General features: G+C 63.9%; 1 protein-coding gene across 1 annotated transcript; it reads left to right on the top strand.

Moving 5' to 3' along the window:
- The first annotated feature begins 95 nt into the window (after window positions 1–95).
- SIPA1L3 (signal induced proliferation associated 1 like 3) lies at window positions 96–21,753 on the top strand. Its single transcript, XM_087939378.1, is given in 23 exon segments — window positions 96–142; window positions 6,903–7,755; window positions 7,757–8,372; window positions 8,757–8,887; window positions 10,804–10,992; window positions 11,154–11,328; window positions 11,445–11,548; window positions 11,784–11,941; window positions 12,191–12,767; window positions 12,869–13,143; window positions 14,752–14,793; window positions 14,795–15,001; window positions 15,238–15,387; window positions 16,226–16,371; window positions 16,754–16,863; window positions 16,941–17,302; window positions 17,643–17,846; window positions 17,975–18,137; window positions 18,385–18,565; window positions 18,775–18,918; window positions 19,928–20,060; window positions 20,301–20,379; window positions 20,485–21,753. Coding segments are annotated over 22 exon segments (5,031 nt in total). The 5' UTR covers window positions 96–142; window positions 6,903–7,020; the 3' UTR covers window positions 20,635–21,753.
- The last annotated feature ends 217 nt before the right edge of the window (window positions 21,754–21,970 follow it).

Genomic DNA, 21,970 nt, shown 5'->3' with positions numbered 1-21,970 from the left:
GCAGCTGGGCCAGGAGCAGAGCCGGCGCCCCGCCCCGCCCCGGCGCTCGCGCATTCGGCCGGGGAGGCGGGGCGGGGGCGGGGCCTCCCGCCCTCCTTCCGGGTGCTCCGCGCCTGCCGCCGCCGCCGCCGCCGAGCGCCAGGTGAGGCCGCGGGATCGGCGCGCGGGGAGGGCGCGGGTCGCGCGGGCCGCCCGGGGGTCTCCGGCGCGGGGCTGCGGGGCGCCTGGCGGGGGGACGGGGCGGCCGGGCCTCCCTGGCGCCAGAGTCCAGGCGGCGGCGACCTCCCCGCCGGCCCGGGGAAGCGGCTCCTGCCCGGCCGCCATTGTGCTCCGGAAGCCGCCGCTGCGGCGGGCCGGGCGAGGGGGCGTCGTGCTCGGTGGGCGGCCCGGGCCGCGGATGGCGTCCCGGGCAGACGAGCGCGGGGCCAAGAAGCAGCGGCCGCCCCTCCGGGCAGGGGCCACCTGGCCACGGCGGCAGGTGCGAGGGCGGCCGGGCGCCGCTGCTGCTGGGCCGAGCCTGGGCCGCTCCCGAAAGAGCTCCGGCCGCCCCTGGCGTGAGAAGCCGCCGCGGGCTGCCCGCCCCCCGGTTGCTGCCCTGGCGCGTCGCCAGGAGGGATTGGCAGCCGGCGGTGCCTCCAGGTAGGGCGCCGGGGAAGCGGGCCGGCTGGGCGGGTGCGGGGCAGAGGCCGAGGGGGGGCGGTTTGCAGTCTGCCGCTGGTTCCCAGGCGCGGCTTCCGACTCCCCCCGCGCCCAGCCCTTGGCGGGAGGGGCCCCGGTCCCCGTGGGCGGCGGGGGAGCTGCAGCGCCCGATCCTAACCATCCGGACGCTGGTCAGAAACGCTTTAGACCAGCGACCGTTTGGGTTGCTGCGGGGCTAGAGGGCTGCATTGTGTCCCTTTGACCTGGGAAAGGAACTTTCCAGGAAGGTTGGGATCCTTGGCCATTAGAAGGGGCACTCGCCCTGTCTCAGGCCCAGCCCTTCCCTTTCCTGCCAGCCCTGCCAAGTCTCCCTGCTGGAGGTGCCTCAGCTGGGAATCCCACCCTCTTTGGCCACTTTCAGTCTGGGACGTCAACTGGACGGGCGGCCGCTCGTGTCCTTCAGCAGGTTGTAGCAGGTTGTAGGTGGCACCTGCCCATCACAGGGACATCCGGAAGGAGAGCGGGTTGGGCTGTTTCTGTTCCCAAACTGGCCCAGCAGAAGATTCCTGGGCCTGGACAATCTCTGGGTCCCACCTAGGCGTTTAGAGCAACTCGGCAGGAGCAGAGCCCGACGCTGGCAGGGCCTTTGGACCGTGGCAGCGAGCAAAGGGGCTGCTTCTGAGACCCGGCTCAGCGTCCTCCTCTCGGGCCACATGCTTGACGAAAGGGGCAGCCAGAGGGTGCCATGGTTTTCAGCTGGGTATTGTAGTGGTGTCCCTGAGAAGGCCGCAGTGCCAAGGCTTCCTCCCAGGCCATTCTTGGACACGGAGCAGGTGCGTCCTTCCAAGGTGGCACCTGAAAAGTGGGCCTGCCCCTGGAGGGATCACGTGGTCGGACGTCCCTGATGAGTGCAAGCCTGCCCTGATAAAGGCAAAGGCGGAGGGAGATTTCTGTTTGACTTTGAGGCAACCATCGCTCCCTTAAACAAATAGCCACTCCTTGCCCGCATTCTTGCTCAGGCACCTGGAAGTGGGGTGGGCAGACCGTCCCGACCCTCTGGGGCAGTCTCCCCGGTGGGGGGAGGGAGGGCTGGGGGAGCTCAGGGTCCGAGCCCTGTGCCCTGCATTGGAATCCCCCCAGTCCTGACACTGAACTGCAGGGGAAGAAGGGCCTCTGGGGTTAGGGCCTCTCTGCCCCACCACAGAGTTCTGTGGGCTGGAGTGGCGCTTGGTTCTCATGGTGAGAGCAGGTACCCTGGTATTAGATTATTATGTGTGTGTGTGTGTGTGTGTGTGTGTGTGTGAGAGAGAGAGAGAGAGAGAGAGAGAGAATTTTAGCTCCTGTGGTCGGGGCTGATGGGAGCCATGCTCATTGCCCCTTCCTGCTCAGTCTCTGCGCCTGCCTGCTGCACCGGAGACCCTCCTGGTGGTCTTCAGGAAGCAGCTCTGGACAAGGAGGGCTTTTTCCCGCGTGGCACTGAAGATTTGCAAGGAGGTTTTCTGAGCCATTTGTGATCTTGTGGTTGTGTGTATGTATAAGGGCGGGTGGGTGGGGGGGTCCTCTCTGCCCCGTTCCTTCAGAGGGGCGTTTGAAGCTGTTGTATGAAGAATGACGGGGTGACTTAAGCTAACAGGAAAGAACTCCTCTTCTCTTTGGCGATGGAGGTGGAGAGATGCCGAGAGTCGTAGTCTGGTAAGGTCTCCTCCTCCTCTTCCTCCTCCTCCTCCTCCTCCTCCTCCTCCTCAAGGCTTTTGTGGGGAAGGTGGCACGAAGCCTCTTTCGGGCTGAAGTCTGCGGGAAACGCGTCGGCTGTTCCTGCTGGAGCGCAGTTGCCTTTGCTTCCAAGAGCTTTGCAAGCTGTTTCCAGCTCAGACTTTGGGTTCTTGTGAATTCCACCTTCTGTTCGGGTGGAAATCTTTACAGCAGAATGTAGCAAAATTCACAGGGTGACGAATTTACAGGATGCTGGTCTGGAGAGCAAAACAGTAGCCGGGACCTCTCACTTAAAACCCCCAACGTAGAGGCTTATTCAATTGGTTTCAAACGTTTTCTGTGCCCGATTCCACTAAGAGAGGCCGGGCTCCTTCCGCCCAGCGCAGTGATCTTTGCAGGTGGGACGTTCTTCAGAATGGCCCAACTGGATCTTCCATCACGCAGGCAGTCCTTGGTTAGCAGCCATTCGTTCAGCAGCCATTCAAAGTTACAACCAACCTTGAAGTGGTGGCCGTCGCAGCATCCTTGCAGTCACGTGATTTGATTTGGGCACTGGGTGCCACGTTTTGTGGGCACGTGGTCGCTATTTGCAGTTTTCAGCTTCTGACAAGCAAAAGGGGGAAGCTGGCAGGTGCCGCCAGTGAGTCGTCGTGTCTCGTGATGTTGTGCCTCCTGGTCCCAATGACCATATTCTTAACCAAGAGCAACACCTGCACCCCCGCCCCGCCTGCAAAGCTCACTCTTGGGCTTCCTGTTACTGCCCCCCCATACCCCCCGTCCTTCCCCGGTAATCCTCTAACTAACGTGACTGGGACCTTTTTTGCTCACTGCTGCAGCCAACTAGATTAGGAAGGCCAGCTTAGATAGAGAGGCATCTGTAGGGGTCATCCATATGCGGGCGAGCTGGAGCTGTGCCTGAAGGCTGGTGGTGCCCGGATGGAGGGAAACAAATTTTAGGAGGGCAGAATTGTGTTATGCCTGCTCTCGGGGGGCGGGGGTCTCTTTATGGGGCTGCATGCAGGTCTTTAAGTGGTCGCTCCCCTTATGCCAAACTCTGGGCATCCCCGAACCCAGAAACTCCAGAAGTCATTCCTCTCGGGGACGGGGGCTGTCCCTTGAGGGTGTGGTGGGCTCTTGGTAGACCATCATAAGATCTGCTTGGCCTTTAAAACCGAGAGGGCAGCTCCTGCTTCTGAGGGCTCCAGGATCTGCTCTTCCAAGCACGGGAGACGCTCCCCAGTCCAGCACTGAAACGCCTGCGAGGGAACCCAGCAGCCCCAAGAGCTCCGCAGGGAGAGCCCTTCTCTTCCCGGGGGTGGGGGGGTGAGGGGGCAGACTCTTCTCCTGTCCGGCAGGTCTACACTACAATTGGCGCCGTACCTCCTTTTGTGTGTGTGTATGTCTCTCTCTCTCTCCTTCTGTCCTTCCACGGCTTGCACCTGGCATGAAGAGGGGGGCCAGGGGTCTGCTTGGGACCCCCGTCCTTTTCCAGGAGAGCATAAAGTGCAGGTCCCTGTGAGGTGCTCCTTTGACAGCCCCCTCCCGTCCTCTGGTTGAAGGTGGCCAGGGGACCCCCAGCAAGCTCTTGAAGGGGGCCTTTTCCGGAGCAGCAGACGTGACGGCTCAGTGCCCCCAGTTCCTGAGCATCCCCAGAGACTCTCCAGGCTCTTTGCTAGGGTTTCCTTGCTTCTTCTGGTCACCCCAGAGGTGCTGACCTGCTTCCCCAACTGCTGGGCGGCAAAGACTCCGGCAGCCCTGAAATTGGGGGGCGGGGGGGGGAGCAGTCTCTGGCCCAGCCCAGGTAGTGACCTCACGCTCAGCAGGGTCCCTGGTGAAGCAGAAGGAAGGCCCCGTGCAGTGGCTAAAGGCAGCCAGCAGGAGGAGCCGAGCGTCAGCCAGGTTGCCTTGAAACCATCGGTGGGGGGTGGGGAAGCCTGTGATGCAACTTCCAAAGCCGCCCCTCCCCCCAAGACCTCATTCTGATCAGGGACCGTGGTTAGGTTGGCTCTGCAGGGCTACCGAGGGGCCGGCCTTCTCTTGGCCAGCTGGTGCAAGGCTGCTGGAGACGTGCCTGACAGGGTAGCCAGCATTTGGGGGACCCTGGGAAAAGGGCAGGGCTCCCCATCCCTCGCCTGCCTGTGCCCCCCCGCTGAGGCTTCGGAGCCGCAGTCGCTTTGCTGCTGCAAATCTGCCCCTTGAATTTGGTAACTGGCTCTGCCCCAGAAAAGCGGGCAGCAGGCTGGGCAGTCTCCTCCCCACCCCCAAACACCAGCATGAGGAACGGGGTGACTGGGCTCTGGCCGGAAGCTGCTGCTGCTTCCCAGCAAAGAGGACGTGGGGTCTTGTGGGGAGGAGGGAGGGAGCAGCCCCAACCGGTGGGAGGGAAGAGCTGCTCCCAGGGCCCTGAGGACAGCCTTGGGACCTTTGGCCTGGCTGCTTGGGAGGAGGAGAGGCCCGGCAGGCCAGCGGGCTCCCTTTCTTGGACGCAGGTCCCTCAGAGGCTTCGGCTTGCCTGCTCCTCCAGAGACACAATCGGGGATCCCCCAGCCAAGTGGGGCTCTCTTTGCCCCCTGGGCAGCTGTTCCCTTAGATTCCTGGGCGGCAGAGTCTGTTGAAGAGGCTTCATGTTGGCACATTGGCCGCCTGGCTGCTTTGGAAGGTCCGGGCGTTTGCGGTTGGCCTGGAGAGACGAGAAAGGCTCAGGACCCACTCCTTCCCTGGGCTTGCTCCGAAGACGCCCAGATGCCCACTGAGTCCTCTTTCAAGAAGGCGACGGCCTCACTCTGTCCGACTCAGCCTTTGGCTTGCTTGGCAGGAGATCCGGGGGCACCAATTGCTAGAGAGTTTGGCGAGATGCAGCTCCTCCTCTTTGTCTGCCACCTTTAGGGCTAGTGGTGCCTATCAGTTAAACATGCGTATCAGGCCTCCTTGGAGGCCGGGTGCTGTGGGTCAGGGAGAGGCAGGCAGGCAGGCAGGGCCGGGTGGAGGTGGCAGAACCCACCACTCAGAGCAGCAAGTTCTGTGCTGGAGAGGAATCGGTGGGAAGGAACAGAAGGCCCCCCAGGTCAGCCTGCCTGGGACTCGTGACGAGTGGGGTGCACTGCCAGGGACCCGCCAAGCAGCTGAAGCGGCCCACGCGCCTGCCTGCCTGCCTGCCAGCCTGCCAGTTTGCAACTCCGATCCTTCCTGCCCTTGAATGTTGCTGCTCTGGTGCCTCCCACCCCAAATTCAGGTTGAGGTGGGAGGAGGTTGGGTCCAGCATGGCTCCCTCTCCCCAGCCCGGCCAGGCCTCTTCGGGGGTTTGGCTTCCCTCCACGCATGGATTCAGGCCAGCCTTGGTGCCGCCCCTTCTCTCTGCCCTCTGCTCCTTTCGAGGACCCCCTCGGAAGCTCTCGGGACCGGCTGGTGAAAGGAGCCGATGCTTTCCGGGTTTGAGTGAGCCAACCAGGGGCTCCTCACTGCCCACTCCAGGATGGGGGGAGGGGTCCTCCTGTGGTTCTGCCCTCAGGGAGCAACTCTGGTTCTGGGAAGGGGTTGGACTGAAAGCAGCTGGAATGGCCTGCTGGCCACCATGGACTCTGCCTAGATCCCCTTGTCAGGCAAGAAGCCCTGGATTGGATGGATGGCCAGGATCCTGACGCCTGGAGCAGGTCAAGCCTTTTGCTAGGGATGCCTCTAGGGGAGACGGCGGGTGCCTTGGGCTTTGCTTCCGGGATTCCGCCCTGGATCCGGTCCCTGGAGGTTCCTTTGCCTCCTGCCTGGCTTCCAAGGGCCTCCTCAGTGGAGAAAACCGAGCTGCAGCCCCGGGCTGCCTCCGTCTGGTGAGCACACAGTGACCACCGTTGCTGTATTCCAATCCTGGAGAAAACGCCAGGAATCATCAGCCATGTTCTCCAGTTAGACTTTTGCAGGGCAGAAACTTCAGTCACCTAGTTACTGTCTTTGAAAAGTATTTCTGGGAAGCACTTTCGGTTTCCAAGCTGCCCCACTGCTCCCCCCGTGCCTTTCTGTGGGCAATTCTAAAAAGGCCATAGAAATAGTTTATGAGTTGACAGTTGCTAGTATAGCAGTTGTGTTGTTGTGGGATGTTCCAGAGTTGTGATTAAAGAAGGTGACTGTGCAGATCTTTTAAATGAAGAAATGAGTCCGAAAGGAGAGCTGACACGCAGAAACACTCCCACACAAACACGCGATGCTTTGCTCCACGCAGGCCAAGGAAAGCAGCCCCCCAGCCGGTCCCCAGCCTGCCTTGGGACATTCACGGGTCATCCTTTGGCCTCCAGACTTAGGGGGAATTGGTGCGCCACAATCTCCAGGCCAAACCAGCCCTCCCCTCCCTCTGGTTGCTTAGCAGGGCGAGGGCTGCCCTGGATAAAACCAGTCTGGGGGAGTTTGGCTGTGCTCATTGTCACGGAGGAGCACATTGCAACTCCCGTATTTCAGCTTCTGCGGAAGAGCGATCCCCGGCTCTGTTCCCCAAAGCGGTGTGGGCCTGCCCCACGTTCTGCCCCAGAGCGCCAAGGCTCACGCCGTTTCGCCTTCTCTTTCAGGATGGTTCCTACGGCTGGAGTAACGGAAGCCCATCTGCTCTCGTCCTCTTCCAGCACTGGGCCTTGAGGCTGGGGGCAATGCTGCCCTGAGCCCCCCACCTTGTTCCAGGCCCAGACTATGACAGCGTATCGGCCTGTGCTTGAGAGCTGCGACGTGGGGGGCCTGGACCACACAGGGGGCGATTACCCCTCTTCAGGATCCTGGCCCCAGAATGGCTGCGCCCCACATGTGGATGATGCTTCCCCTTTGCGACCGGCCACCACAACCCCTGCTGTGCCCAAAATGGGCGTGCGGGCCCGGATTGCTGACTGGCCCCCCAAAAGAGAAGGGTTGAAGGATCCAGCTGCCTCCGGTGCTGCCAAGGCCCCAGAGGCCCCGGGCCCCATGCTGTGGGAGCTTCAGAACGGGCAGCCACCCAGGGAGGCCGCCTTCTCCTCGGGGCCGAGACCTTCCCGGCGCCTGGCCTGGAGGAGGTCCAAGGACACCGAGTTCCAGGATGGGTGGCCGCACTCTCCCGGCAGGGCATTCCTGGCACTGAGGAACAGGAGCAACAGTGAGGTCACCCTGAGCGAGTGCGACCTGGAAGCCGCGGTGGAGCTGGCCGGTGGCCTCCCGCTCTTCCGTGAGTACGGCAGCACATCCTCCATCGATGCGCAGGGCCTCTCCGAGCAGAGCTTCTATGAGATGCTGAAGGAGTTCCGGAGTGGGAAGGCAGCGACTAGTCAGCGGCAGCGGCTGGTGGATCCCTTGCACACCGCCAGGAACGCCAAGGCAGAGGCCCGGCCAGAACCGGGGTTGCCCCTTCACCCCAAGGAGAAGCCCCGCAAGAAGGGCCTCCGGGGGGCAGAGGGGGGTGGGGGGGGACTCCATCTTCCGGAAGCTGCGGAGTGGCCGGGCAGAGGGAGACGGCAGCAGGGCCCTGGGGGAGGGGGAGGAGGTGGGCCGGGGCTGGCTGTGCCCGAAGAGCCTGGCCCACTACGACGTCCAGAGCCTGCTCTTTGACCTGAATGAGGTGATGGCCAAGCGGGTCTGTGTGGCTCAGCGGAGGAACACCACCACGGGGGCTTCGGCTGCCTCCGCAGGCTCAGCTGCTGCTGCCGTCGGCGGCCTGGCTGGCCTGGATCCACCCAGCACCTTCTTCAGCCTTGAGGACCTGAACTCCAAGGAGAATCTGGAGCACGATCCAGGGGACAACAACAGCAACAGTCTGCTACTCAGCTGCCCTCACTTCCGCAATGAGATTGGAGGCGAGGGGGAGCGCAACATTAGCTTTTCATCTGCCTCCATGGGTGGCTGTGGGGAGGGGGGCTTGGTGGAGACAGCCCCTGCCCCTTACTGCACAAACGCCAGCATCTCTGTGCTCGAGACGCCGCAGGAGCTTCAGCAAAGTCTCAGCCGGTTGAAGCACTACAACATTGAGCACGTGGACCTGGGTGCCCGGTACTACTGGGACTACTTCTCTGGCAAAGGTTGGCACTTTGGGGTGTTGCCGTTTGGGCACTAGGGGGTGAGTGGCCCCTGAGGAGGTGGGCAGTTGAGGATGAGGCTTGATCCCAGGATATGCCAGCATGAATGGAGGCAGCAACCCTGAATTCCAAAGTGGTGGGTTCATCTCCTCCTCCTTTCCCTCCCTGTGCAGCCCCCGCTTCCCCCTCATGCCCTTTTTGCCTTTTGGCTGTTCCTTGGCTTAGCTGGGCAGCCAAGTTTCAGCCTTGCAGGAGGAGCCTTTGAGCAGGGAGGTGGGCCCCTCTGCCGAGGATTGGTAAAGAAGGGCTGGAAGTACGGGGCCGTTGAGGGCAGGATGGGCGGGATGAACAGCCAGCTTTCCCCCCTCTTCCTCTCTCCCCCATCAGAACATTTTAACTACTTTGGGGTGGATGAGAAGCTGGGCCCTGTGGCGGTCAGCATCAGGCGTGAGAAGCTGGAGGACCATCGGGATTACGGGCCTCAGTACCAGTACAGGATTATCTTTCGCACCAGCGAGGTAGGTTGCTGTGGCTTTGGGCCACCGAAGGGCCTGCAGCTCAGCGGGGCTGGGAGAGGCAGAAGCTGCAGGGTTTGGAATGTGGTGGGTTTTAAAAAGATCTCAGTGGGCTTTGAGCCCCGTCAATTCCCAGACTGGCTGGGAGATGCGCCCCCTCCTAGTGCGGGGAGGCTCAAGGGGCAGGAGACCCATCCAGCTGGCCCAAGACGTGCCCTTGCTCCCGGCTGCTGTCCTGCCAGGACGCCAGGCGGACGGTTGGTCCCTGGGAATGTGGCTGAGAGGCTCTCCTGCCTGAGGCTTCAGATCCCGCCACGGAAAGGGATCCCCGTGGCCAGGGCGTCCAGTCCCCCTTCCATACCAAAGCCTCCCCAGCTTGACCCTCTCGGAAGAGGCGGGGCTGGCAGGCAGTTCGTCGTCTTCATCCTTTTCCTGCAACGTTCAGCTGGGATCCCTGGCGGAGCTCTGTCCTCCCTCGTGCTCCCTTCTGGAATGACGGTGGGTCTCTTTCCGGCCCTTCTTGGGCTTCGTGCCAGGCTGAGGTCCCCCTTCTTTGCAGCAGGCAGCTTCTGTCCTCATCCTGACCATCCTTGCTACCCTTCTCGTCCCTATGGACCCTCCTCAAAGGGTGGGGTCTGACTGGTTTATCCTATACAAGAGATCCACTTGTTCAGCGACGGTTTGAAGATATAATGCCCTGAATGAGGGGGCTTGTGGGTCTTTGTGGTTGTGGCGACTGCGGTATCCCACAGTCACGAGATCGCGGTTTGGGCGCTTGGCCATCGCAGCCTCCTGGGCCCCTGCAACTGCCATCCCTGCTGCCTCCTGGCAAGCAAACTCGCTGGTGAAGCCGGCAGGACGTGACGAGAGACAATCGCGTGAGCACAGGAGGCCGCAATTGGACGGGACTTGTCTAAGGATCCGCGTCCAGGACTCCTAGAACTCTGTCACAAGTCAGCCCAGCGATGCGATGCCACATATTGCTTAGCGGTGGAGTTCCTGGTCGGAGCTGCCACGAGGAAGCAAGCACAGCCTGTGGGGTTTAGACTCTGTCCAACCGGAGCGGGCTACTTGTAAAGCCCCTCCGGCCGAGCCAGCAGGGGGTGTGGCAGTGAAGCTGGTAGTGCCAGTTCCTCTCTCGGGGGGAGGCACTTCGGCTGTGTCCAGCACTTCTCCGCTGAAAGGGAAGGAAGCCCAGGCTGAGCCCCGCGTGGGTCCTGTGAGGTGCTGAGGGCCCTTTGGCCCTGCAGCTTAAACTTCCCACGGGCAATCCGAGTCGCTCGGGGCCCCTGAAAACCCCAGGCGTCCCATTGGCAGCGGCCGAGTGCATTGGACGCTGGCCAACAGTCTGAAGTAGTGAAAGGGGCTGCCGTCTCCATGTGGCATCTCGGATGGGGGGGTTAGGGTCAGGGGTTCCTTCCAGGGCCAAGGGGCCTTGTCTCCGAGTGGGTGGGGCCAGCACTCTTCCTGCTCCTGCACATTTCCTGTTGGAAGACCAAAGAAGCTTCTGGGCTTTTGCTGGCTGGCAGTGAGGCGAAGAGATGAAGCCGTTTGTCCTGGAGAGTGCAGGGTCGATCCTGGGGCTCCTTCTAGCTCTCCGATGGTTGGGGGTTTCCTCTAGAGACCCTTTTCTCCCGCCTAGAGCACTGTTCTGGAAGTCTGTCCAGGAATTTTCTGAGTCTGGCTTGATGGCTCTGCCCCTCCTCCCTGAGGCCTCCCCAGCCCACGCTCAGCCCCCGTGTAGAGGGCGTGGCCCGCTGGCCCTGGGCACAAGGTGCTCCTGGGGAAGAGGATGCTCTCTGGCCAAGCAGGACCCTCCCCTGGGTAGCCCTCCGCTGTGCCGTGCCAGGAGAGGGGAGTCCAGGGGGCCCTTGGGCTGGGCCGAGCGTCATTCCTGCCTCTCTCTCTGGGCCCTGTAGTTGACCACCCTCCGCGGTGCCATCCTAGAAGATGCCACGCCCACCACCACCAAGCACGGCACCGTCCGTGGCATCCCCCTGAAGGACGTGTTGGAGCACGTGGTCCCCCAGCTGAACACGCACTGCCTGCGCCTGGCCCCGACTGCGCCCCATGTCTCTGAGCAGCTGCGGAAGCTGGACGAGCAAGGAGTAAGCCCACCGGGGGGTGGGGTGGGGGGTGGAAGGCTTCTCCTCTTGCCCGTGGCCGAGGAAGGCCCCGTTCTTTCCCAGAGCCCCCTTCCCAAGCATCCCCCCTGGGCTTGGGCCCCAGCCAGCTCTGAGGGGGCTCTCCCTGCCTCTCTCTCCTCCAGCTCTGCTGGAAACATAAGGTGGGCGTCCTGTACTGCAAGGCCGGCCAGAGCTCAGAGGAGGAGATGTACAACAACGAGGAGGCTGGCCCAGCCTTTGAGGAGTTCCTGGCCCTGCTGGGGGAGAAGGTCTGCCTGAGGGGCTTCCGCAAATATGCCGCGCAGCTGGACACCAAAAGTAGGTCCTTGCCGAGGGGGGTTGGGGGCCTGGCAGGGCAGGACTCCGTGTCTGCCCTCGGAGGGACCCCACCCCCCTGCTGAGTCGTCCCCCTCCCCCCACTGCTTCCCTTGCAGCGGACTCCACCGGCACCCACTCCCTCTACACGACCTACCAGGGCTACGAGATCATGTTCCACGTCTCCACGATGCTCCCCTACACCCCCAACAACAGGCAGCAGGTACCGGGCAGGGCAGGTGGGGGCCCGGCCCAGAGGAGCCGGGAGACTGGCCTTGAGGGTGACACGGCACAGGCAGAACCGTGGGGTGGGGCTCAACTGAGTGACCTTGGCCCTTTTCTCTTGCCCAGTGACCCCCCCCCCACCCCACTGGCCCATGTTTCGTCCTGGTCTCCTGAGCCTCTGGCTGGGCCGGGCCTTTCTTCCCCGGCCCTCAAGTGCTGCCTTCCCCTCCCAGCTGCTGCGGAAGAGACACATTGGGAACGACATCGTCACCATCATCTTCCAGGAGCCGGGGGCCTTGCCCTTCACCCCCCAGAACGTCCGCTCTCATTTCCAGCATGTCTTCGTCATCGTCTGCGCCCAGAGTCCCTGCACGGAGAGCGTCCGCTACAGGTAAGGCTGGCGGGGGGGGGAGGGGGCTCCGGGCAGAGTTTGGGCGTGGCCACTTGCGGAGAAGAGCCTCCTGGCTCTAGTGAGACTCCCTCAGCTCTCCAGAGGTCAGGGAAGGAGCAGGGCTGCGGGGGGAAGTGGGCCTCGGTCCTGCTCCCTGAGATTGGCCCACAGGGGATGGCCGAGGAGTCGCCTCGCAGCGGCCTGTGTAGTCTCAGCCACAGGCCTGTGTTCTCATTTCCATGTCCCAAGTGTGGCAGTGACCCGCTCCAAAGACGTGCCCCCCTTTGGGCCGGCCATCCCCAGTCCAGCCACCTTCCACAAGTCGGACGTCTTCCGGGATTTCCTGCTTGCCAAGGTGATCAACGCCGAGAATGCTGCCCACAAGTCAGACAAGTTCCATGCCATGGCCACGCGCACGCGGCACGAGTACCTGAAAGATTTGGCCGAGAACAGCATCACCAGTACCCCCATCGACTCCACGGGGAAGTTCAACCTGATCTCCCTGGCCTCTAAGAAGAGGGAGAAGACGAGGGCCCGGGCTGGGGCTGAGCAGCAGAGCGCAGGGGCCCTCGTGTGGCGCGTTCTGGCCCAGGATTACTCTCAGGGCATGGAGATGGAGTGTCTGCTGGGCATCTCCAATGAATTTGTGGCCCTCTTGGACCTGGCCACCAAGGAAGTGGTCTTCAACTGCTTCTGCGCAGACGTGATCGGCTGGACACCGGACAGCTGCAGCCTCAAAATTTTCTATGGACGGGGGGACCATATTTTTATCCGGGCCCCGGAAAATAATCCTGAAGAAGTTAAAGAGATTGTGCAGAGATTGAGGGTCAGTAGCGCCCCTGCCCACCGATTGGGTGAGATGCCCACACCACTCTGGATGGGAAGTGGCGCTTCTGACCCCGGCTGGGCTTGTGTGCTTTCACCCAGGTCATGACCTCTGGTGCCGAGACAGTGGAGATGACCCTGCGGAGGAATGGGCTGGGCCAGCTGGGCTTCCACGTGAAGTTTGACGGGACGGTGGCCGAGGTGGAGGACTACGGCTTCGCCTGGCAGGCAGGGCTGCGGCAGGGCAGCCGGCTGGTGGAGATCTGCAAGGTGGCTGTGGTTACCCTCAGCCACGACCAGATGATTGACTGGCTGCGCACCTCCGTCACCGTGAAAGTGGTGGTCATTCCGCCACACGAGGACGGCGTTCCACGAAGGTGAGTTTCTGGGCTTCTAGGCAGGATGAAGGAGCCAGGGGCCCCCAAGAGGAGGGAGGAGCCAGGGGCCAACAGGGGCCCTGTTGGCTCAGCCAGAGACAAGCGAAATCCCCGGCAGCAGAACTGAGCCTCTGCATAACCTGGGCCCACCTGGCCCCGTGGCCTGTGCAGTACAGCAGGTGGCCCTGTGTAGGGCAGGAGGTCTGTCCTGGGGGGTCACCCTGCCACGCCCCCAGTCCTGGCCAACTGGCTCCTGGTCTTGGTGGGAGTTTGGAGCTCCTCAGGGAGGGGCTTTTATTCTGCTGGGTTGGTTCTCTTGGGCTGCGATCCCCCTCTTGGGTGGCTGTCCCTGCTTGGTCCGGGACCCTCCGGGAGAAGTAGGGTGCCTTTTGAGAGGGGCACCCCTGGGGAAGAATCGGTTGGGGTGACTGGCTTCGGCAACCGGTGGCAGCAACGGACCTTCTGGCAGGTGCCAGGGCTGGCTGGGCAAAACTCTGGCTCAGAGCGGGAAGCTGCTGGAACCAAAGAGAGGGTGGCCGGCCAATGGCCCCTCAGGTCGGAAAGAGGGGCTGTGGGTGCCCTGGGGCTCAGGGTGCAGCTGCTCTGCCCGTCTGGGGCTGCCTTTTAGGACACGGTGCCACTGCCTTGGATCCGGGCCAAGAAGCCGCTAAGTGCCCGTGGAGGGAGGCGAGCCCAGAGGCCGAGGTGGCATCCTCCAGGCTTCAAACCTGTTAGGCCGTGAGGAGGGGGAAGGGTTGGGGCTCGGCCCTCCCCTGCTTCCTCCTGACTCTCCAGTTATCACGCTGCTCCCCCTCCCCCGCTCTCTTGAGCCTCCCTGAGAGTCCAGAGGAAACCTGCACAGTGAAGGGGGAGGGGGTGCCCCCACCCAGCTCCCAGCTTCCTGCCTGGCTTTCCAGGTGTGGTTTGCGAAGCAAGTCGAGGCAGCAGGAAGCCCCGTCACCTTCAGGGTAGGCAGGGCAGGATCCTGCACGGCTCCCACGTGGCAGCTGGGCTGGGGGTGACGTCCGGTGGCTCTTTTCCTGCCTGGAGTCGGGGGTGGGTGGCGAGGCCTGGCCTGGGGAGGGGCCGGGCGGGGCTGGAAGCTTGAGGTGGCCTGGGGTGCCTTCCTGCCAAGCTGCCCCAGGCTTTGAGGCGTCTCCCAGGCTGGGAGCTGAGAGGCGTCGCCTGCCAAGAGCTGCATGTTGTGAGCGGTGCAGGAAACCTCGGCAGACGCTGCGTTCCCGCCCACCAGGACAGGGTACCGGAGAAAGGGGGGCTCCTCCCCTTCCCGCAGACGAGGCCCCTTTGGGCACCTGCTTGGCCAAAGGTTCAGCAAGGGGCTGGGGGTGGGGGGGCAACAATGCCCGCCTGCCAGGCATTGCAGCGGCTGGGCTCCCTGACAGGCACCTGAAGCAGCCAGGAGGGGCCTGGGATTGGGCCTCACGGGCAAGGGCCCTGGGCAGGTCCTGAGGGTGGGTGGCCAGCCGGCTGGCCATGTCTGCACCTTCCCTGCATACCTCCTGGCCCCTGCGAGGCTGGGCAGGCAGAGACGTCTCCTCTCTCCCTCTCTCTCTCTCTCTCTCTCTCTCTCTCTCTCTCTCTTTCCAGAGGGTGGGCCGAATCCCTGAAGACGAGTACGATGGAGCCCGGGGGAACCCGAAAGCCTGCCTGGGGGCTACCGGCCTCCGTACCGCAGCAACTCAGCCTGGCAGTGGAGTGGCTCTGCCACCCATGGCTCCTCCCAGCCCCCCAAATGGGCTGAGCAGCCAGGGCCTGGCCAGTCTCAGTCCCTCACCAGGACCCCAAAGCAGAGCGTCCTGAACCCTTACCGCCAGGCCCAGCCCCTGCAGGGCAAAAGGTGAGGAGGAGGAAGGGAGGCCTCGATGCCCGCTGAGAGCTGGGGCGACTGCCAGTGTCCCTGGGCTAGCCTGCAGGCTCCACGTCAGGGCGGCTTGGGGGACTTGGAGCCTTGCGGCGTGTGCTCTGCTGTGGCCCCTGAGGGATCCGGCCTCTGCCTGGTCCAGGGCCCGGCAGGAGGCCTGCATGACTCCTGGGCTTGGCTCCTGGCCTTCAGGGCTCTCTCTCCTTCTCTAGGCCTGCCAGCTTCCCAGAGACCCCCCGTGTCATCTCCTCCTCCCAGAGCGGCACAGAGAAGACCCCGTCATACCGGCAGCCCTCAGGCAGCTTCTCCGTTCCAGGCTCCTCGGGAGGGTCCTTCGCCTGGTACAAGCCCTCCCCAGACAAGTACGTGGGGGCAAGGGAGGCCCAGGCCCCGGTCCCGGCCCTCTTGCCCAGCCAGCGTTTCCATCCTGCGGATTCTCTTTGGTTGGGGGCGGGGGGCTTGCTGTGCTGCGTAGCAGTTTGTATCCCACTCCAGTTCCAGGGCTGGGGGTGGGTGGGTGGGCTTGGCTTGGCTTTGAAGGAGCGGCCAGAGGCTGCGCTGGGCCAGGCCTTGCACGCACACCAGGGAGAGGGGCAAACCGAGAAATGCAGAGCGCTGAAGCCCTTCCGGTGCTGGGGAAGCCTTGTCCCCTCGGCTGTTTGGGTGGGAGCCGTTTGCTCTGGGGAGGTAGCAGGCAGAGGGGCTCGGAGGGGAAGGGACCCTCTCTGGGCTGCCAACGGATCTGTTGGCTCCAAACGTTGACCCTGCACGAATCTCCCTCGGGAGAGGCTGTTCACAGGAGGGAGGGAGGGGGCCTCCCTCTCTGCCTGCCATGGGGAAATGACCAGCGGAGGCCGGGCCAAAGGCATGGTGGAGTGGCGCAAGGCAGCTGTCCTGGTCCGTCTGGGTGCCAGGGAGGGCCCTTGTGAGGCCTTCTGGACACGCCCGAGGGCTCTAGGCTGCCGCCGGTGGCTCTCCAGCGCACCAGCCGAGAGCCTGGCTTGGCCCTTCGGCCTGGCCATCCACCCCTTCCAGATGCCCCTCCCTTGCCCGCCCCTGGAGCCGAGCGCAGGAGGAGCTGCTCCTTTCTTCCGCTCCTGGCCCTCCCCTCCTCTGGGCCTGGTAGTTGCTAACAGGCGGGCCAGCTGGTGCTTTTTCCGCTGGGTTGGTGCCCTTCTCAGCTGCCCTGCTTTGCTTCAGCTCTGTGCACAGGTATGTGGTCCCCTTGCGGCCTCTGGGGCCTTTTGAGCCGCCCTGCCCCCCCGAGGTGACCCCAAACGGAGGCTCTTCGTCTGGCAGAGAAGGGCTGGCCAGCCAGGAGGGCAGCATGGAGAGGCCCAAGCTGGGTGAGCACGGCCGGTGGGCACGGGGTGTGTGTGTGTGTGTGTGTGTGTGTGTGTGTGTGTGTGTGCCTGGGCTGAGGTTTCGGAAGTGGCCTCTGTGCTGAAGCGGCCAGTCCTCAGGGAGGGGAAGCCCAGCCAGGCCCCCCTGGGCACCGATGTCCTTCCCAGCCTGGGGCCAGCAGGCAGCCTGTGCCGAGGGCAGCCCCGGGGGCTTCTGAGAAGGGCCGGCTGCTGTTGCTGTCTCCTACAGCCTGGCAGTGGGTGACAGAAGCCTCACCCAGGATGGGGGCAGCCACGGCACAGGCCAGCCCTCCAGCCAAGGGGCGGGGCTCTGGGAAGGCAGGGGAGGAATTGCCTCCCACTGACCTTCTCCTTGCCCCACCAGAGCTGCTATGGCACGTGCCGGGGCCCTCCAGGTTCTCCGCAGCTTCCGGGAACAAGCGGTCTGGCCAGGCGGAGCTGCCTGGCAAGGACTCCCCAGACCAGCCCCTCAAGGTGAGCCTGGGCTCCTGGGGGTTGCCTGCTGGGTACCTCCCCCCGTGCTGGGTGGCTGACTCCCCCTCCCCCCGCAGGGCGAGGGGCAGACGTCCAGCAGCAACACGCTCTCCAGCAACGCCTCCAGTGCTCACAGTGATGACCCAGCCGACCCCGGCGACAGCATGCCCGAGCTCTGGGCCAAGGGCGGGGTCTCCAGCAACAGCACTATCGATGCCAGCGGTGCCACGTCCATCCGGCGCAACCGAGTGCCTGTGTCCTCGCCCCTCTTTGGCCCTGCCCTCCCCGAAGGCCATAGCAAGAGGGCGGAGGCAGCCTGGCCCGCTGGCCATTTGGGCAGGCAGAGCTGGAATTACTGCCCCAGGGCCTTCGGGAAAGGAACGGGCGGCCCCGCCCGGGCGGGCAACTGCATTGCCCCAGAGCCCTTCAGGCAGGCCAGGTAAGGGATCCTGCAGCTGCCCCCCCACAGAACCCGGACCTTGAACGGGTGGTGGGTGTGCAGGCCTGTTGGGCCCCGGGGGAGGGGGGCTCTGCGGGTGTTGCAAGAGGAGACCTGGTTTTCAGAGAGGGGGCGAGGGCCCCGGGGCCAGGCCTGCCATTGTTCCAGGATGGGTGGGGTGGGCTCTTCCCTCCCCACCCCAAAGAGAGGCAGTTGCCTTGTGTCCAGGGTCAAGCGGGAGTGGGGGGGTGAGGAGGATGGCCCAGGCGCTGCTGAGGCAGTGGCCCCTGCATGGCCGGCTGGGGCCCAGCCACCTGCAGACTGTCTGTCTCTCTTTTAGCCCCGGTGGCTCCAGGGGGACCTACCCCATCCAGGTCTACAAGACGCCCCCTGCAGGTGGCTCCCGGGTGGCTCCCGGACCCCAGGCGGGCTCCTCCCAGCTCTCCGCTTCTGTGTCCAAGGCCGCCGCCTCCTCCAAGCAGAGCGGCCGGAGTGCCAGGCCCCAACCGGCCGGGTGGAAGAAGAGCCCCGAGGAGCCCCAGAAGTGAGCGCTGGCAGACGGCAGCAGCGAGCCTTGCTTTGGGTGGTGCCCTAGCCAGCTGCTTTGTCGGGGGAGTTGTGAAGGCTGATGGAGACTGAGGAGGGGGATTGACAGCCCCCCTCTGCCCACAGAGGAATTGACGTGAGCACCAGGAATGTCTTTGGGCAGCCTCGCCTGCGGGCTTCTCTGCGGGACCTTCGCTCCCCACGCAAGGCCCACAAGTCCACCATTGAGGATGACCTGAAGAAGCTGATCATCATGGACCCCACCGGGCTGGAGCAGGAGGACCAGCTGGTGCGTGTCCCCCCCCCGCCCTCCTCCCCATGGAAGGGGCGGAAAGGGCTCCGGCTGTTCCCCACCAGAGCTCTGGGGCCCGAGTGAGCCGGTGGGGAGGGGAGGGTCCCTCCGTGGGGTCCCAGCCTTGGCAGCCTTTGGGCACTAGAGGAGACGCCCACTTGGAGGCCTCCCGGGGATCCCGCTCGGCTCTTGGGGAGCTGCGGGCTGGCTGGGTCTGTGAAGAGGGTCTCTGCTCTCCCCGCAGGCCCCCCAGAAGACCCTCCAGCGGACCCTCTCGGATGAAAGCCTGTGCAGCGGCCGGCGAGAGCCCACCTTTGCCAGCAGCGCCTGCTTTGAGCAGCCCCTTTCCAGCGACATGCTCTTCACCAGCACCCTCCCTGGGCGGAGGCCGGCCAGCAGCGGCCGGGGGGGCTCCTTGGAGAAGGGTGAGCCTGGGGGTCCCCAGGGTCGGTCGCAGGCAGGCAGGCAGGCAGGCAGGCGATGGGGACCCTGTCCTCCCCGCCAGGGCCAGGGCAGGGGGGCAGCCCGTCTTTGCCCCAGCCTCCTCGGGGATCTTCCCCTCCCCCGGCAGGGCCGCCTGCCCAGCTCGGCTGATGGCTCTGGGGGACGCGGCCTCCTCTCCCTCCCTCTGTAGCCACCGTCTCGGCCTCTGAGCTCTCCCTGACCGAGGTGTGCGACCAGCCCCTGCGGCGCCTTGACCCTGCCCTGATGCCCCTGCCGGACACAGCCGCGGGCCTGGAGTGGTCAAGCTTGGTCAGTGCTGCGAAGGCCTACGAAGGTAAGGGGATGCTCCCGCCTCCTTCCTCCCCTGCCCAGGCGTGCAACGCAGCCGTCCGGGAAGGGGCGCAGGGGTCTCTAGCTCCGCCTCTGAGGAGCCTCAAATTCCGGGGGGCGGGGGGGAGGCCCTCGCAAAGCCTTCGGGCGGAGCGATGGGAAACTGGTCCCCACAAAGCGCTTTGCCCACCCGACGCTTGGCTGCCCCCAACTTCAGCAGGGCAGAGCTGGGGCCTCGTTGCTTGTCAGCAGTGACACAGCTTTTGTGCCTGCCCGCCTGCCCGCCTCTTCTGCAGGGAAGTGCGGGGCAGCCTGCAGGTCGGCTCCGCTTCTTCCTGGGCCCAGGCGGGCGCCTCCCTCTCTGGCAGCTGCCTTTGGCTGGCACCGCCTTTCTGGGAAAGGGCTTGCTGGGAAAGGGGAGGGGCTGCCTCCCCAAGTCATGGCGGAGAGACGGGGGCTCAGGAGCTTCCTCCTCTTCCTGCCCAGTCAACTACCGGCAGCCGAAAGGTAGGTGATGGAGGAAGAGGGGGCAAGACTGGCCACTGTGCCAGGGTGGACGGTGGGGTTCCCAGCAGGGCTTTCCCCCCACGGGTTTCGTGCCGGCTGGGCCTCCGTTCTGGGCAAATTGGGGACGTTGGCCGGGGCCTGCTTTCCCTAGCAAGGCAGACTAGCTGGCAAGGGGCGAGGCAGCTGGGCTTACTTCTCTGAGCTCAGGGTCGCAGTCTCCTGGGGCCCATGGGAGCCATCAGCAAGGAGGCCTGCCGGGATGCGGGGTGGGCCGCCTTCACCATGGACTCTCCAAACAGGGCTCCCCTTCCCTTCCCACCACCAGTGGGGATGCCCTGTGGCCTTCCAGGTGGTTTCCCTTGCCCCAGAGAGGGTCTTCCAGGGCGTGGGGGCTCCTCTTCCACCGGCCACCAGACTGGCGTGGCACTTGGGCCACAGGGGCCGCGGGGGCTTTTGCCTGACAGCCTACAGGTTTTCCCTCTCCCCCCCCCACCCCCCCACCCCAGTGCAGAGAGCCGTCTCCCTCTTCTCCCTCCATGAGGCCATGTTGAGCCCCGAGGCGGCCCCGGCTGGCAGCCCCGGCCTTGGGCACCTGAGCTTGGAGAGGCAGCCAGCGCCACCCACGGCTCCGGTCTTAAGGTGAGTAGGGGGCGGGAGGGGGGGCGGGTGTATCTTTGGGAAAAGTTCCTCAAGGAAGGGGACTCCCGCCCCACCCCCGAGGGTCTGCCCGTCAGTCTGTCAGTCTGCGTGGGGCTGGAACCCCATCTTGCAGACGAGCCTCCTCCCACCTCCCTGGGGTTTCAGCCCCCCAGGGCTGGGGGGCCTGGCAGGAGCCCCGGACGGGCTTGGCGTCACAGCCTCTCCGGCCTGCCCTTGCAGCCAGCAGCCGGCGGACCTGAGCGGCAAGGTCTCCCACCTGGAAGCCATGTTGAAGCAGCTGCACAGCGACCTGCAGAAGGTGAGGAGCTGGGGGCCGCCTGGGGAGGGGGAGGCTGGGGGCCGCCTGGGGAGGGGGAGGCTGGGGAGGCCGCCTGGGACTCCCGCTCCTTCTCGGCCCCCGCAGGAGAAGCAGGACAAGGTGGTGCTGCAGGCAGAAGTGGCCACGCTCCGGCAGAGCAACCAGCGGCTGCAGGAGGAGTCCCAGAGCGCCAACGAGCAGCTGCGCAAGTTCGCCCACATCTTCTCCAGCGCCCTCGACAAAGAGGACCTGTGAGCGCCTGCCTGGGGCCCCCTTGGAGAGTTTGCCGCCTGCGCCCCCTCCCGGCCCCCCGCTGGCCTCGGCCGGAGGGAGGGTCTCTCTCGACACAGGAGGGGCCCTCCAGCCCCCCCAAGGGCCGGTCTGTGTCCAGAGGGCAGCCAAGTTTCTCAGAGCACTTTCTCACAACTAAATTATTTTCTAGGGAACGCAGAGCGCCTCAGGAAGGTTAAAGAAAAGGTTTAAATGTCTACATTCTTTATAAAACACTATATTTGTATCAATGGTACTGTTTGTAATCTTTTTCAGTTGCATTTCTGTGCATGTGACTGAATCCAGCACCCTTGGTCCCTCTCCATGGGCAGCAGGGCCGGGACCCTCTGCTGGCACAAAGCCATAGAGGCCCAGGGGAAGGACCCCCCCCCGGGCCCTCCTGGGTGCCTGCTCTGGAGCGCAAGGGCTCTCTGATGCCCCTCCTGGCCCTTGTGCCAGTCCTGTGCTGGGCTGGGCCGGGTGCGTCGTTGTCTCCACTATGCTCAGGCCCCCGAAGGGGGTGTCCTGCTCGGGTGAGGCCTGGACCGCACATGCTTCACGTGGCAAAACCAGCATACAATCTATGCGAAGCCCACTCTGGTCCAGACCTGCCAGGGGTCAGCCTGACCCCCTTCCACCTGCCAGGGTTTCAGGGAACAGGCTGCGGCCTCCCTCCCCACCTTCCACTCTCGCCTTAATGCCACAGGTGGGCAGAGGGCTCCTGTCCCCCCTTGGCCCCCCAGTGCGGGGAAGCCCATCTCTGGGTGGGGTCATGGGGAGATCCGTGCCAGCCCCCCCACCCTTTCTCCTGGGCTCACCACCCCAGCAACCTTTCTAGTTTGTTTTTTTAAAAATTTTTGTAGTGGGACCTCACTGGAATTTGCATCCTAAGGATCCCCCCCCCCACCTGGTGTCTGGCCTGGGACGGTCGGCCCGATGCTCTCCTGCAGCTCTCATGTCTATCGGTTGTATTACGTGTTCGTTTTTAATTTTATAAGGTTCTTTGCAGATCAAATCTGTATTATTTAATTCTGCTCTGTCTTAAAGCTGCTGATGGAGAGAACCATCAGTTTTTGTAAAATAAATTCTCTAGTACTCTGGAAATCTCAGCCTTCCTTTTTGGGGTGGGGGGGGGGTTGTGTGTGTGTTGTGTGTGTTGTGTGTGTCAAAGCTCTGGTTGGGAGGGATGGCCAGCCGCTCCCAGAGGGGCTCAATGCTAGGGTGGCCCATGGTCAGGGCGACTGGGGGACCCCGACCGAGGCCGGGGAGGGGCTACCATTCTTCCAATAGCCACCCCCACCCAGTATTTGCCCTCCCAGTG

This window comes from Pseudonaja textilis, chromosome 10 (assembly GCF_049901715.1).
Source record: "Pseudonaja textilis isolate UNSWEBS1 chromosome 10, rPseTex1.2, whole genome shotgun sequence".
In the NCBI taxonomy this organism is placed as follows: Eukaryota; Metazoa; Chordata; class Lepidosauria; order Squamata; family Elapidae; genus Pseudonaja; species Pseudonaja textilis.
The sequence above is the reverse complement of the archived record's forward strand: the minus strand, read 5'-3'. Positions and strand labels throughout refer to the sequence as shown.